This window comes from Sus scrofa, chromosome 14, assembly GCF_000003025.6.
Source record: "Sus scrofa isolate TJ Tabasco breed Duroc chromosome 14, Sscrofa11.1, whole genome shotgun sequence".
Taxonomy (NCBI): Eukaryota; Metazoa; Chordata; class Mammalia; order Artiodactyla; family Suidae; genus Sus; species Sus scrofa.
In genome coordinates this window covers 54,583,856-54,596,852 of record NC_010456.5, presented here as the reverse complement: position 1 = coordinate 54,596,852, position 12,997 = coordinate 54,583,856, and the positions used below count along the sequence as shown (strand labels likewise).

General features: G+C 42.2%; 1 protein-coding gene across 3 annotated transcripts in view; it reads left to right on the top strand.

Annotated features, from left to right (window-relative positions):
• The window catches only part of MTR (5-methyltetrahydrofolate-homocysteine methyltransferase), a 105,803-nt gene that overhangs the window by 55,928 nt on the left and 36,878 nt on the right, over positions 1-12,997 (top strand). For all 3 annotated transcript variants that reach the window (XM_021073435.1, XM_001927058.4, XM_021073436.1), the window contains 5 exons: positions 72-251; positions 2,811-2,927; positions 3,235-3,375; positions 8,945-9,034; positions 10,278-10,430. In XM_021073435.1, the coding sequence (XP_020929094.1) occupies positions 72-251; positions 2,811-2,927; positions 3,235-3,375; positions 8,945-9,034; positions 10,278-10,430 (681 nt within the window). The remainder of the gene's footprint in view (positions 1-71; positions 252-2,810; positions 2,928-3,234; positions 3,376-8,944; positions 9,035-10,277; positions 10,431-12,997) is intronic.

Below are 12,997 nucleotides of genomic sequence, written 5' to 3'. Positions count from 1 at the left end.
TGTCCTTCTGGTTTTCATAGATAACACTTCATTTTTCGATTTAAAATTATGTCTTTTGCTCCCTTCCCCAGGCAACAGAAACAGACACCAAAATCAGAGTGTGCACCCGGGCCTACCATCTACTTGTGAATAAACTGAGCTTCAATCCAAATGACATCATCTTTGACCCTAATATCCTCACCATTGGCACTGGGATGGAGGAACACAGCTTGTATGCTGTTAATTTTATCTATGCGACAAAAGTCATCAAAGTAAGTATGAGTATTTTCTCTTCTCTATCCATTACATTGCTCTGGTTTATCATATGGCTCCAGTGAATAGTTTGAGCTAACATACATATTTATTGGCAGGGAATGCTGACATTCTTATTCTTAGGTAGTAAATTGGCTTTCTGAAATTTAGGGGTCATTATTATTTTTCTTTTATATACGCTTTTACATTGCGAAGTAAAACACACTAGGGATTATATAAAAAATAGAGATTATAATAAATAATCAATTGCAAAACATATAATAGCTTTCATTTAGGTCCCGAGATAGAACATGCTGGTGCCTTCATGTCTCTCCCTCCCCTCCTTCCTTCCTACCTTCCTTTCTTCTTTAGTTTCGCCACACCCTCGGCATGTGGAAGTTCCTGGGCTAGGGGTCAAATTGTAGCTGCAGCTGCCATACTATGCACCAGCCATAGCAACACCATGTCCGAGCCACATCTGTGACTTACACCACAGCTGTGGCAACATCAAATCCTTAACCCACTGAGTGTGGCCAGGGATCAAACTCACATCCTCACAACACTATGTCAGGTTCTTAACCTCCTGAGCCACAATGGAAACTCCTTTCCCTTTCTGTTTACACTCTTATTCTGAATTTTATAAGGGAAACATCATCCTGAGTTTTATGATACTACTTGGTTGCTTTTCTTTATAATTTTATCATTTCTGTATACACAGCCAATCTGAATTTTCCATGGGTTTCGTATTCGCAAATTCACTTACTCTCTACAGTTTATTTCTGACACCGAAATCAGTACTGATGATGCTTTTGCAGCCATGCACAGGTGCTCCCATGTGCAGAGTGGTGACAGGTCCTCATGCCTGACCCTCATGTTCCAGATGAGTCAACAAGGGCCACGCCCTGCCCTCTTGGTCCAGCTCTCACTCTATAAATAAATGCCCTTTCCATGGTCTGGTTAGTGCCATGTTTTTCACATTTTTTGAGCCTTTTTTTTTTTTTTTTTATAATGGATTTTTCTATTTAAATGGCCCCCAGGCATTGTGCTGAAGTGTTCTCTAGTGCTCCTGAGTGCAAGAAGGCCATGATGTGACTTATGAGAAGATGTGTGTGTGTTAGATGAACTTTTGTTTAGGCCCGAGTTGTGCTGTTGGCTGTGAGCTTGATGTCAAGGAATCAACAGTATATATTAACAAGATGTCTTTAAATGGAAACACATGAGAAACAAGGTTAAATATTGACTAGTGATGATAATTTTGTGACCAGAGGTTCACAGACCTAACCCCGTGTTTCCCATGGGATCAGTGGTTTTCAGCACTCCCCAGCTGGCAGTGTTCACAGTGACTTCACAGAACATCATGGCCACAAACTGTATAAACAGTAGAGTTTATTTTACCTATTCGTGAGCTTAATATAAATAGAATCTTAAGGTTCTTATGCTTTTTTCCTTATCCAATCTCATTTTAAAGATTCAGCTGTCCTTTGTTCATTTTTATTAAAGTATAACATCCCATCATTTAGCACTTCTACTATTGACAGACATTTGGTTTGTTTCCAGTTCTGGTGCATCAGGAGCAGTGCTGCCCCGAGCATCCTTGTACATATCTCTTCCATGCATGTGCATGGGTTTCCCTGTAGCACGTACCTGAAATGAAATGGCTGGGTCACAGTAGTGGGTAATGGCCAGCTCTCTCCCTAAATGCTTAGCTTTGTACTTTAACCAGTAGTGAACAAGAGTTCCTTGGAGTTCCCATTTTGGCTCAGTGGAAACGAACCTGACTAGGATCCCTGAGGATGCGGGTTCAATCCCTGGCCTTGCTCAGTGGGTTAAGGATCTGGCGTTGCCATGAGCTATGGGGTAGGTCGCAGGTGTGGCTCGGATCCCGAGTTGCTGTGGCTGTGGTGTAGGTGGTAGCTATAGCTCTGATTCAACACCTAGCCTGGGGACTTCCATATGCTGCGGGTGTGCCCCCTACCCCTGCCAAAAAAAAAAAAAAAAAAAAGAGTTTCTCTTGTTCCACATGCCTACTAATACTTGATACCACCTTTTATTATTAGTCAAGTTTATAGTGAACTAGAGAATTTGTTCGTTTAGGCTGCAGAAGCCTTCTTTCTGGTAGCTTGTCCTTTCAGTGAATGACTGGCTACCTTCTGTTTCTCTGTCCTAGCTCGCTCTCTCTCTCGCTCTCGCTCTCTCTCTCTCTCTCTCTCTCTCTCTCTCTCTCTCTCTGTGTGTGTTCTCTGACTCCATTTCTTCTTTCTCTGTTATTTATCCAGCAGATACCTTATGACACCCTCACTGTGCATTGTGGCCCTATCATGGTCACTGTAGAAATATACAGAGATAAAGCAGAACTTTTTATTTTCCCTTAGGAAGATGAGAGTCTATGACTTTCGTGAAGCCCTGATATGCAAGTTTTGATCTCTGTCTAGTTATGAGAAACTCTGAATTATTTTGAATTTCATGTTTTTGTTTTGTTTTGTTTTTTACTTTCCACTCTTATATATAAAGCTTAAGGGATGTTATTGCTGCTTTTGGCAAACTAAGGAAATCTTTTCACGTTTAACCTTTTTTTCCAGGAAACATTACCTGGAGCCAAAGTGAGTGGAGGTCTTTCCAACTTGTCCTTTTCCTTCCGAGGCATGGAAGCCATTCGAGAAGCAATGCATGGTGTTTTCCTTTACCACGCAATCCAGGTACAGTGCAATAGCCATTTGCCTTTTGACACCAGTTTTTCCTTAGGGCAGGGATTTGCAAACTTCAGCCCAGAGACTAATTCTGGTCTGCTGCCATTTCTGTGAATAAAGTTTCCTTAAAACAAAGCCATGCCCTCTCAACTTGTCTGTTGTCTATAGCTGCTTTTATGCTACAGCAGCAGAACTGAGTGGCTGCAGCAGAGGCCATAACCTGTGATATTTTCTGTCTGGTCCTTCCCAGAAAGAGTCGCTGGCCGCTGATTTAGAGCCTCCCTGGAATCCTCATTTTTCTTTCCTTGGCCCTTAGTTTGGTATGGACATGGGGATAGTGAATGCCGGAAGCCTTCCTGTGTATGATGACATCCACAAGGAGCTTCTCCAGCTCTGTGAAGATCTCATCTGGAACAAGGACCCCGAGGCCACCGAGAAGCTCCTGCGCTATGCTCAGGTAGAGAAGTGTTCTGACGGATGGCGTTTCCTGTCTTTGAGCCTGTCATCCACTTAGTGTTTTTAGATCTTCATTGTAGAATATAAGTGTCTGATCATGTCTTTGGATCATTGAAGGTTTCTCAGAGAGTTTCAGAGAAGATGCTGTAGTAAGGACAAGGAAGGAGAAACAGGCCATACCCAGTCTGCTTCAGTATTCTGGATTTATATTTCTTTAAATTTCTTTCAAAATATAAAATCGATTTTTCTCACACCAAACTTACACATATTAATTCTAGAAAATTTATAAGATAACAGATAAGCAAAAGAAGAACATAAAAATCACTCATAATCCTGCCTCCCATTGTTAACCACTGTTGAGATTTTGTTATAACCTTCCAGTCATAGCTTTGTTTGTGTTTTTTTTCCAAAATGACTATGTGCTTATAGGTGTACACACACACACACACACACACACACACACACACACAAACTTTTATAAAAATAGAACTATAGTCTAGATGCTTTTTTGATGACCTGCTTGTTGAGCAATATACTGGGAACATCTTTACATTTTATTAGCTGTTTTTCTACCTCATAATGTAAATGGGCTATTTTGGATTTTCTTGGGTGGCTGTGCTATTCCCTGGTTCCCATGTTACATGTTTATCTTTGTATAGTTGTTTATATTAGGATCTGGTCCAGTTGTGGCAAAGTTCTGCAGTTCGAGACTTGAAGTCTGTACACATTTGATCTATAGACATGAGAATAATTATACTTAATCCAAAAAATCAGTTCCTTGTTTCCATTCTGTGTGTTGGGCAGTCCTAGGTATATTATTTCATGGGTACTGCTTCCTAGAACTCACTTTAAGGAAAGATGAGATACTCTTCAAAAAAACTTACTTTTTAATTTGTTTCAGAAAGCAATGGCAAAGGAAGACATTTTTCTCACAAAGCATGTTGGGAACATGGTAGAAATGCTTTCCTTTGTGTTGCCACCTATGTGAATGTTTTTCATGTTAACATCTGACTTTAACTCTGGCAGAACTGCTAATTTTTCCTCTTCCCTCAAAGAGTAATAAAATGTTGTGGAAGAAAGATAGGACAGTTTAAGTTTAACTGAATCCTTGATTTATCAACCACTTGGGTGGCAAGATTTAGATTTCTGGAACTGTTTGTGTTAGCCACAGGCAGAGCTGGTCAGGGTTCAGACCCGGTGCCAGTGAGCACATGACCCTCCTCTCAGTTCCTTGAAAACATTTCTGATTCTCATGTGGACCCAGGACAGACTGTCTCAGGTCTTAAGTGCAGATGTGGCCAAGTTCTGCTTCTCCACTCGTTACATAAGAGACAGTCCCTAGATTTCCTTCCTGTTCTCAGGATTGTTTCTACTAATGTAGACAAAGTGCTTAGCCCTTTAATATTCTTTGGGCATGAAGACACGGGTGTGAAACTCTGTTCCGTTTTTATCTTAGCCTGTCTTCCACTTAGTGGAGCGCCTTTCATTAATTGCTCACAAAGACAGGGTTCCGCTGTAGGCCAAAGAGCACCATAGCTTCTCTGGTCAGGAAGTTATACTAGAACGTTCTTAGTTAACCCAATGCTATACTTAATGCTGTTTCCATCTCCTCCATGGTCCAGATGAGACAGCTCTTACTTAGGACAGGTGGGGCAACCTGGAAGGTTATCCCTTTTAAGGTTTAGTTCTGTATTTAATATCAGTCATGTTTTTTGGTCTATGTTCACTTTCAGTATTTACAAGGTTTTTGTTTCTTTGTATCTTTTGAACATTCAAGAGGTTTGCCCCTGGGGCATAGTGAAGATTAAGAGGGAAATCTTAGTAGCAATTGCAAGGGTTTAACAATCCATCATATAAAAAGTTACCTCCTTCTTAATGTAACCATAAGGAGTTATTACAGGCCATTGACCCCTCTGTCAAGTAGGCTCTCTCCATTCAAGGGTATTTCTGTTACCATTAAGGAATTAATAACCAAAACATGTATGCTTTAATAACTCCCAGAAGTCGCCAGCTCTGTAGCAATTCCTCAGGATAATGCGAGTGCAGGGGGAGCGTGGAAAGCAGGAATATTATGAGGCAAATAAGGGTTGAGAAATATTTTTTGGTCTTCATAAAAGAGTGCTTATCTTTCTATTACTAAATGTTGAAGTCTGCATCCAACTTTCATCTGATACAGTTTCCAATATTATTATTAAAATGGATGGCAAGAGTCCTGTCTCTGATCTTCTTTAACTCTTTAATGGGGTTTTATTGAAAAATAATTCCCCCAATTTGGTGCAGACTGACCTGTGATGAGTATATTATCTGGGCTGAAAAAATGTTCCCGGTGTCACGGTGTCACATAGCTCACGGGCAGCTGGTTACGAGGGGGTGCTCTTTGGACATGAGCAGGGAGGGTCTCTGCTCTGGGTAGGATGGCCTTGAATTACCTCGGGTTGTGAGAATGCAGACGTCCTCAGCTTACAGGGGTGTGGAGAAAGTGTACTTTGAATTTTGAATTTTGATCTGTTCCCAGGTGAACATATGCAGGATGGTTCTCTCCTGATGCTGGGCAGCCCCACGCCAGGAGGAGAAATGACCCCTGCACTTAATGGCTGGTCCATCCCTGGTGCATTCTACACAGCCAATCTCTTCCCTCTCAGCACAGCACGCACTAAGTTATAGGAGACAGTCCAGGCAAAGCAGGCTTTGTGTTGGATGGTTTGGGCCAAAGGTAGGCTAATGTGAGTGTTCTGAGCATGTTTAGGTGGGTGAGGCTAAGCTGTAAGCTTCAAGGTTAGGTGTGTCCATTATTTTCGACTTATTGGTATTTCAACTTACAGTGGATTTATTGGATGAAATATTCTTAATACTTTTCTGGAAAAAAGGTCTCCTGTTCCTTGACCTGGCCTTGATGCCTCTCGTTGCCAGTGGGCACTCACGATGCTCTTTGGCTTTCTCTTGACTGGTTTACTCCCTGGATGCTGCTGGTCCAGACTGATATGGGAAACAACACAGGTCCCCATGGGCCTGGCGAAGTGGGAGCTGCTCTGGAGCCATGGGTGCAGGTGGAAGGAATGAAGGAGCAGCCTGATAGGTGTGGCAGCTGTGTGGCCACTCTGCTTGGAAACTTTCGGTTTTGGCGAGCTTTCTTGGTTTGTCTGGTGTCTGGTCCAACTTAGTGTGTAAAACACAGCAACCTATATTTGGATCGTGGAAAATGTCCTACTCGTGATTAGTTGGAAAGCATGCCGTGTTGTACTTCTGAAATAGCTGCTCTTCAACAGTCCAATTAAAAATACTGGTTTTCTGAGGCATGTTTATCAGATGGGGCAGTTTTCTTCATTCATTCATTTATTGCAGCCTCTCATCACTGGTAAAACCTGCACTGGTCTTTGGCGCATTCTCACATCCCACTGTTCCTGATCATATATGTGTTGACCTCTCCTGGGCCCTGTGTGTGGCACACTAGTATTTTTCTATGAATTCAGCAATGCTGGATCCCTAACCTAGTGTGCCTGGCAGGGGATCGAACCTGTGTCCTGGAGCTGCAGAGATACGGCCAATCCCATCGAGGCACAGCAGGAACTCCTGAAAAATATTACTTTGAATATTACTCCACAGGTTCAGAATTTTGAATTGTGCAGGCCACCCAGCCTCCAGAACCCACCACAGCTGTCTGAAAGGTTAAATCCACCCTCCATGGCATGGATTTCTGGTACCCTGTGACTTGGTCTCTACTGTCCTACACACAAACATTGCTCCGGAAGATGCATTCCTGTTCAGCACTAAATCATTCAGCTAATATTTACTGAACTCTTGTTTTGTGCTTTGCGCTGAATATCTAATGAGCAAGAGAGGTACTCCCGCCGAGCCTACTCTTTGGTGAGATGTACAGAACCGTGTGGAGGCAGCTGTCATCGAGTGTGGCAGGTAGGCAGGTGCTCTAATAGGGCGAGTACAGGATGCAGGAGTCTGGACATTGCATCGCTTCCTTGGGTAGAAGGCCACTGAGTCCAAAGGTAGATGAGGTCAGGGAAAGCCTCCCAGAAGCTGTGGGTCTGGAGACGTGAAAGCTGAGCAGGTGAGCGCTAGGTCGAGCCGCAGGGCTGGCCTTCCTGCCAGAGGAGGCGGATTTGCATCTAGTTGGGGCCTGACATGCCCCAGCCACTGAGCAAATGGTGGTCAGTGAGCGGATGTGCAGGGCCAGAGGTGAAGGGATGGTAGGGGGTGTAAGGAACTGCAGTGTTGAAGGTGGCCGAGCTCGTCGGGAACAGCAGAAGATGAAGCTGGGAGTGAGATCAGGGTGAGGATGGCATGGCAAGGAGTCGGGACTCTCTCCCGAGGCCGTGGGAGCTTACAGGGAAGTTTTTCACATGGGGCAGTTTGACCAGGTTTGCATTTTGTTCTGTGGAGAAGTTACACTGGAGACCAGGGTGAGCCTGGGCTGTGAGGACCAGCTAGTCACTTGGACTATGAAAGTAGAAGCAGGTGGAGAGAAATACTGGGATGGTGTGATCATTAGGACTAGGTGATTGATTGAATGTGCAGAATGGATCAAGAGTCAAGAATGATGCTTAGATTTCTGATTTGGGCCACTAGTGCCATCAGTCAAGATGCAGGAAACAGATAATGCAGTTCACCTTGGGTACCATGACCATCTCACTTTTGTCCTCCTGCTGAATCTGTCCACTTCTTCAAAGTCTCTCTTCCCCACTCCAGCTTGTGATGATCACTGTGTCCTCAAAATTCCTAGCCTCGTCTGTGTCACCGCCTCACTCAGCCCTTGGCACTTGCTTCCTCTCGTAGCCTACCTCTGGGTATTTCCACCTCCCTGGTGATGCGGCAGCATGAGGTGTGCCCACCTCCGGGTGATTTCGGGCTCAGCTTCGTCACAGCCTCTCTGCACGTACCTGTGGGAGGTGGTGATTCTTATTCAGAATTTTAAAAGCTCATCGGTTAGGAGGTTCAGTTTCTCTTAGTGTCCTGGAAATCTTTGGTCTTAAGATGGTCTCTTTAAGGAAAGACGAAAAACAGCTCAGGTTTGTAATTACTAGAGGCAGAGGGTGTTGGGACGGGGAATGGGATGAAAGTGGTGCAAAGGTTCAGTCTTCCTCATAAGGTGAAGAAGCACTAGGGATGTACTGTACACCATAGTATAACTCACAGTGCTGATTATCACATACGAAGCTTATTAGGAGAGTAAATCCTAAGAGCTCTTGTCCTAAGAAAATATTTTTTTCTTTCTCTTTTATTTTGTTTGTGTAGGAGATGATGGATGTACCCTATTTCACGACGTATGTAACTCAAATCAATATGCTGCCCACCTTAAATTTATGAAGTGCTTTAAGTCAAGATACATTTTAATAAAACTGGAAGGAAAAAATTTAAAAAACAAAAGTTCAAACCCGAAAGGATTTTTTTTTTTCTCTCTCCTTACCTCAAACATTTACTGAGCTCTTAATTCACACTGGATGCGCTACTAGGGCCTTGAAAATATAAGAGAATAAGATACAGTTTTTTTTTTTGGCTGCTAATTAGTTGGGTAAGTGACCTCTTGTACCCACCTCTCTGTCCTAATTTCAATCCAGACTCAGGGCAAAGGAGGGAAGAAGGTCATCCAGACTGACGAGTGGAGGAATGGCCCCATCGAGGAACGCCTTGAGTATGCCCTTGTGAAGGTGAGTGTGGACGGGACAGCTGAGGTTGTTGCCGGACAGGAGGGGCAGACAGCTGCTGACAAAGGAGATCCCCTAGGTCGCCCTGGGTGATTTTACCTCTACCCCACCCCTGGCTCCAGAACATTTTGGTAGTATCTAGAGATATTTTTGGTTGTCCCAGCTGGGGGTGCGAGGTTTCACTGGCATCCAGTGGCCGGGGATGCTGCTAAACCTCCAGCGATGCACAGCACAGGCCCTCCCCATAGAGTCACTCAGTCCAGAGTGTCAGCAGTGCCAAGGCCAAGAAGTGCGGTCCTCGACCAGGTGCTGTCTGTCATTTGGTCAACAAGCAAGTCCTGGCTCTTCTGCTGTAACTGGGATTTTAGGCACAATGAATAATCTTTCTTGTGATAAACTACAATGGGAAAGAATATGAAAAAGGATATATATATGGATGACTGAGTCACTTTGCTGTACAGCAGAAATAAACACAACACTGCAAATCCACTATACTTCAATAAGTTAAAAAAAAAAAAATGAATCCGAAGTGAAGAAAAATCAATAATCTCTTGGCTTCAGTTTCCTCATTTGTGAGTATAGAAAATTTCAGAGTTCTTTTTTTGCCTCTAGAATTTAATTTTTACTTTCTTGGACCTTTTAAGAGTTACCTACTTCAGATGGTGGAACTAGTCAGCTACCTCCAAGGACCCTTGAACTGGGGATGCTGGAGGGTCAGGGCTTGATTGGTGAAAGCTGAGTAAGTGGAGGCCTCCTCATGGGTTTGAACTTCTTCTAAGGGTCCTACCCATTCTCATTGCTCTCACCGCATCAGCCCTGCAATATTACATTGAAATAACACACTGATTTCATAGGAGCTATCTACTGTGTAATCTGTTAAAGCACTAAGATAAAAAGTATATTTTATTATGGATTTGAACTTATTAGTACACCTCTCACTAATTTTTCACTTTTACTAAGGACTCAACTTTATATCAATAAAGCCACCTAAGCACTTTACATGGGTTATCTCATTTAATCTTCAGAATAACCTTACACGGTTGGTACTCTGTGATATATTAATCAAGGAAACGGAAGCACAATAAATTGCCTAAATTAGTGATAGGAGCCAGAGTTTGAACCCATGCAGTCTGATTCCAAAACCCACCCTCTTATGTCTTACCATGATTTATTCTTTGTTGGCTGTTTGAACTTAGGCCAGGTTTTTGTATGTGTGTGTGTGATTTTTCCTTTTTTTTTTTTGCAGGGCATTGAAAAATATATTATTGAGGATACTGAGGAAGCCAGGTTAAACCAGGAAAAATATCCCCGACCACTGAATATAATCGAAGGGCCTCTGATGAATGGCATGAAAATTGTTGGTGATCTTTTTGGAGCTGGAAAAATGTTTCTACCTCAGGTTAGTAAATGACAGTGGGATGTTTTCACAGTGGAAGGAAAAGTCTTTTTATCTTTTAATAATAAGTTTGGGTATATTCCCAGGTTTTAATTTCAACAAGAGCTCAGGGACACTGAGATCTGGTTCTGGTTGTTCTTTCTCTAAATGTGTCTTAGGAGCAGTCTGGAAAATCCTCTGGGGTGGTGTGGAGGTTAGAGGTCACCTGGACATTCCAAGCATTCCAATCAGTCAAACACCCCCCCTCCCCCACCCCCAAATTAAAATAAAACCCGAGATGAATGTAAAGTTAATCTCACTGAGATTTGATTTGACCAGCCAGTGTTCATCCTTAGTATGAATATTTTGAAAAGATCATTACCATTTTTTTTTTCTTTTTATGGCCGCACCTGTGGCATATGGACATTCTTGGGCTAGATGTCCAATCAGAGCTGCAGCTGCAGGCCTACACCACAGCCACAGCAACACCAGATCCAAGCTGCATCTTCAACCTATGCCGCAGCTTGCGGCAACATCAGATCCTTAACCCACTGAGCGAGGTCAGGGATTGGACCTGCATCCTTGTAGATACTAGTCAGATTCTTAACCCATTGAACCACAAGGGGAACTCCAAGATCATTACCATTTTATATAGTGATATTACATTTAATGCATGCTTCAAGTAAAACCAGTACGCTTACATTGATTTACAGCAACTGCCGACCACATCAATTAACAAATACTTGTTGAACCTTTTTTTTTTTTTTTTCTAATAGTTATTTCCCCAGTCCAGTTTTTTTCTGCTGTACAGCATGGTGACCCAGTTACACATACATGTACACATTCTATTTTCTCACATTATCATGCTCCATGACTTGTTGAACCTTTTCGAGTTAACTTTAAGCTTGCAGACAAACTGCAGATGTAGTTTCAGTGTCCCTGGATCCCTGCCTCAGCCTCTTCCCCTAATGTTAACAGTTTTACTTGCTTATCATACGGTTATCAGAACCAGGAAATTACCATCGGTGTTAATACTGCTAATTAAAGACCTGATTCCAGTGTCCCCAGTGTTTCCACTACTATTCTTTTTGTTCCAGAATCCCACATTGCTTTTAGCCCACCTTCTCTAATAGTTCCTGAGTCTTTCTTTATGACCTTGACTTTAGAAGAGTACAGTACATTTTGATACTGGTAGATGTCCCTCCGTTTGAATTTGTCTGATGTTTTCTCATTTTTGGCAAGAATAACAGAATAATGCTGTGTCCTTCTCAGTGCATCCTGTCAGGAGGCCCATCTTGTCGCTGTCTCGTTGCTGGTGAAGTTAACTTTGATCGTTTGGTTAATGGTGTTGGCTAGGTTTCTCTGCTGTAAATTTACTTCTAGGGAGAAACTCTGAGACTGTGCACATACCCTATTTCTCATCTACTCATGAATTTTAGCTTACACTGATGAGTTTTATAAAAGGCTTTGTTCTTTTTTTTCTATTTGTTAACAAATTTGACGTTACATTTTGTAAATTTAAGGTGTGCAATGATACATTATATATATATTGTAACATGACTGCCATTGAAGCAGATTTCTCATACTACACCATTCTAGTACAATATTATTGTGTATATTCATTGTATTGTGTGCTAGAGCTCTATGGCTTATTTACTTATTTACAAGTTTGCATCCTTAAATGCCATCAGTCTTATCCTCCCACCCCCCATTCCTTGGTAATCATCTTTTTACTGGGTTTTTGGTTTGTTTTTACAGGTTCGACTTTTTTTAGATTCCACACCTAAATGGTGTCATACAGTACTTATCTTACTCTGTCTGATTTATCTTGGTTAGCATAATGTGCTCAAAGGTCTATCAGTGTTTTCTGAACGTAGCAGGTTACCCTCCTTTATCATTGCTAAGTAATATTCCTGTGTGTGTGTGTGTGTGTGTACCGCATCTTTTTTTATCCATTCATATGTTGATGAGTATTTGGCTTGTTTCCATATCTTGGCTATTATAAATAATGCTGTGATAAACATGGGTGTGCATATATATATATATTTTTTTTAATGATTACACCTGCAACATATGGAAGTTCCTGGACTGAATCTGAGCCCAGCTGCAATCTACCCCACAGCTGTGGCAATGCTGGATCCTTTATACCACTGCAATGGGCTTGGGATTGAACCCACACCTCCACAGTGACCCAAGCCCTTCAGTCAGATTCTTAACCCAGTGTGCCACAGCGGGAATCCATCATGGGTGTGCATATCTTATTGAAACCATGTTTTCATTTCCTTTGGTTTATACCCAGAAGTGGAAAAATAGGTATGGTAGACCTATTTTTAACTTTTTGAAGAATTTCCAGATTGTTTTCCATGTGGTTGGACTAATTTACATTCCCACTAGTGTATAAGAGTTCCCTTTTCTACACATCCTTGTCTTCTTGATGGCCATTCTAACAGGTGTGATGTGATTTCATCGTGGTTTTGATTTGCATTTCCCCAATGATTAGGGATGTTGGGCATCTTTTCATGTGCCCATTGGCCATTTTGATGTCCTCTTTGGAAAAAAATGTCTTTTTAGTTCTCTGCCCATTTTTAAAA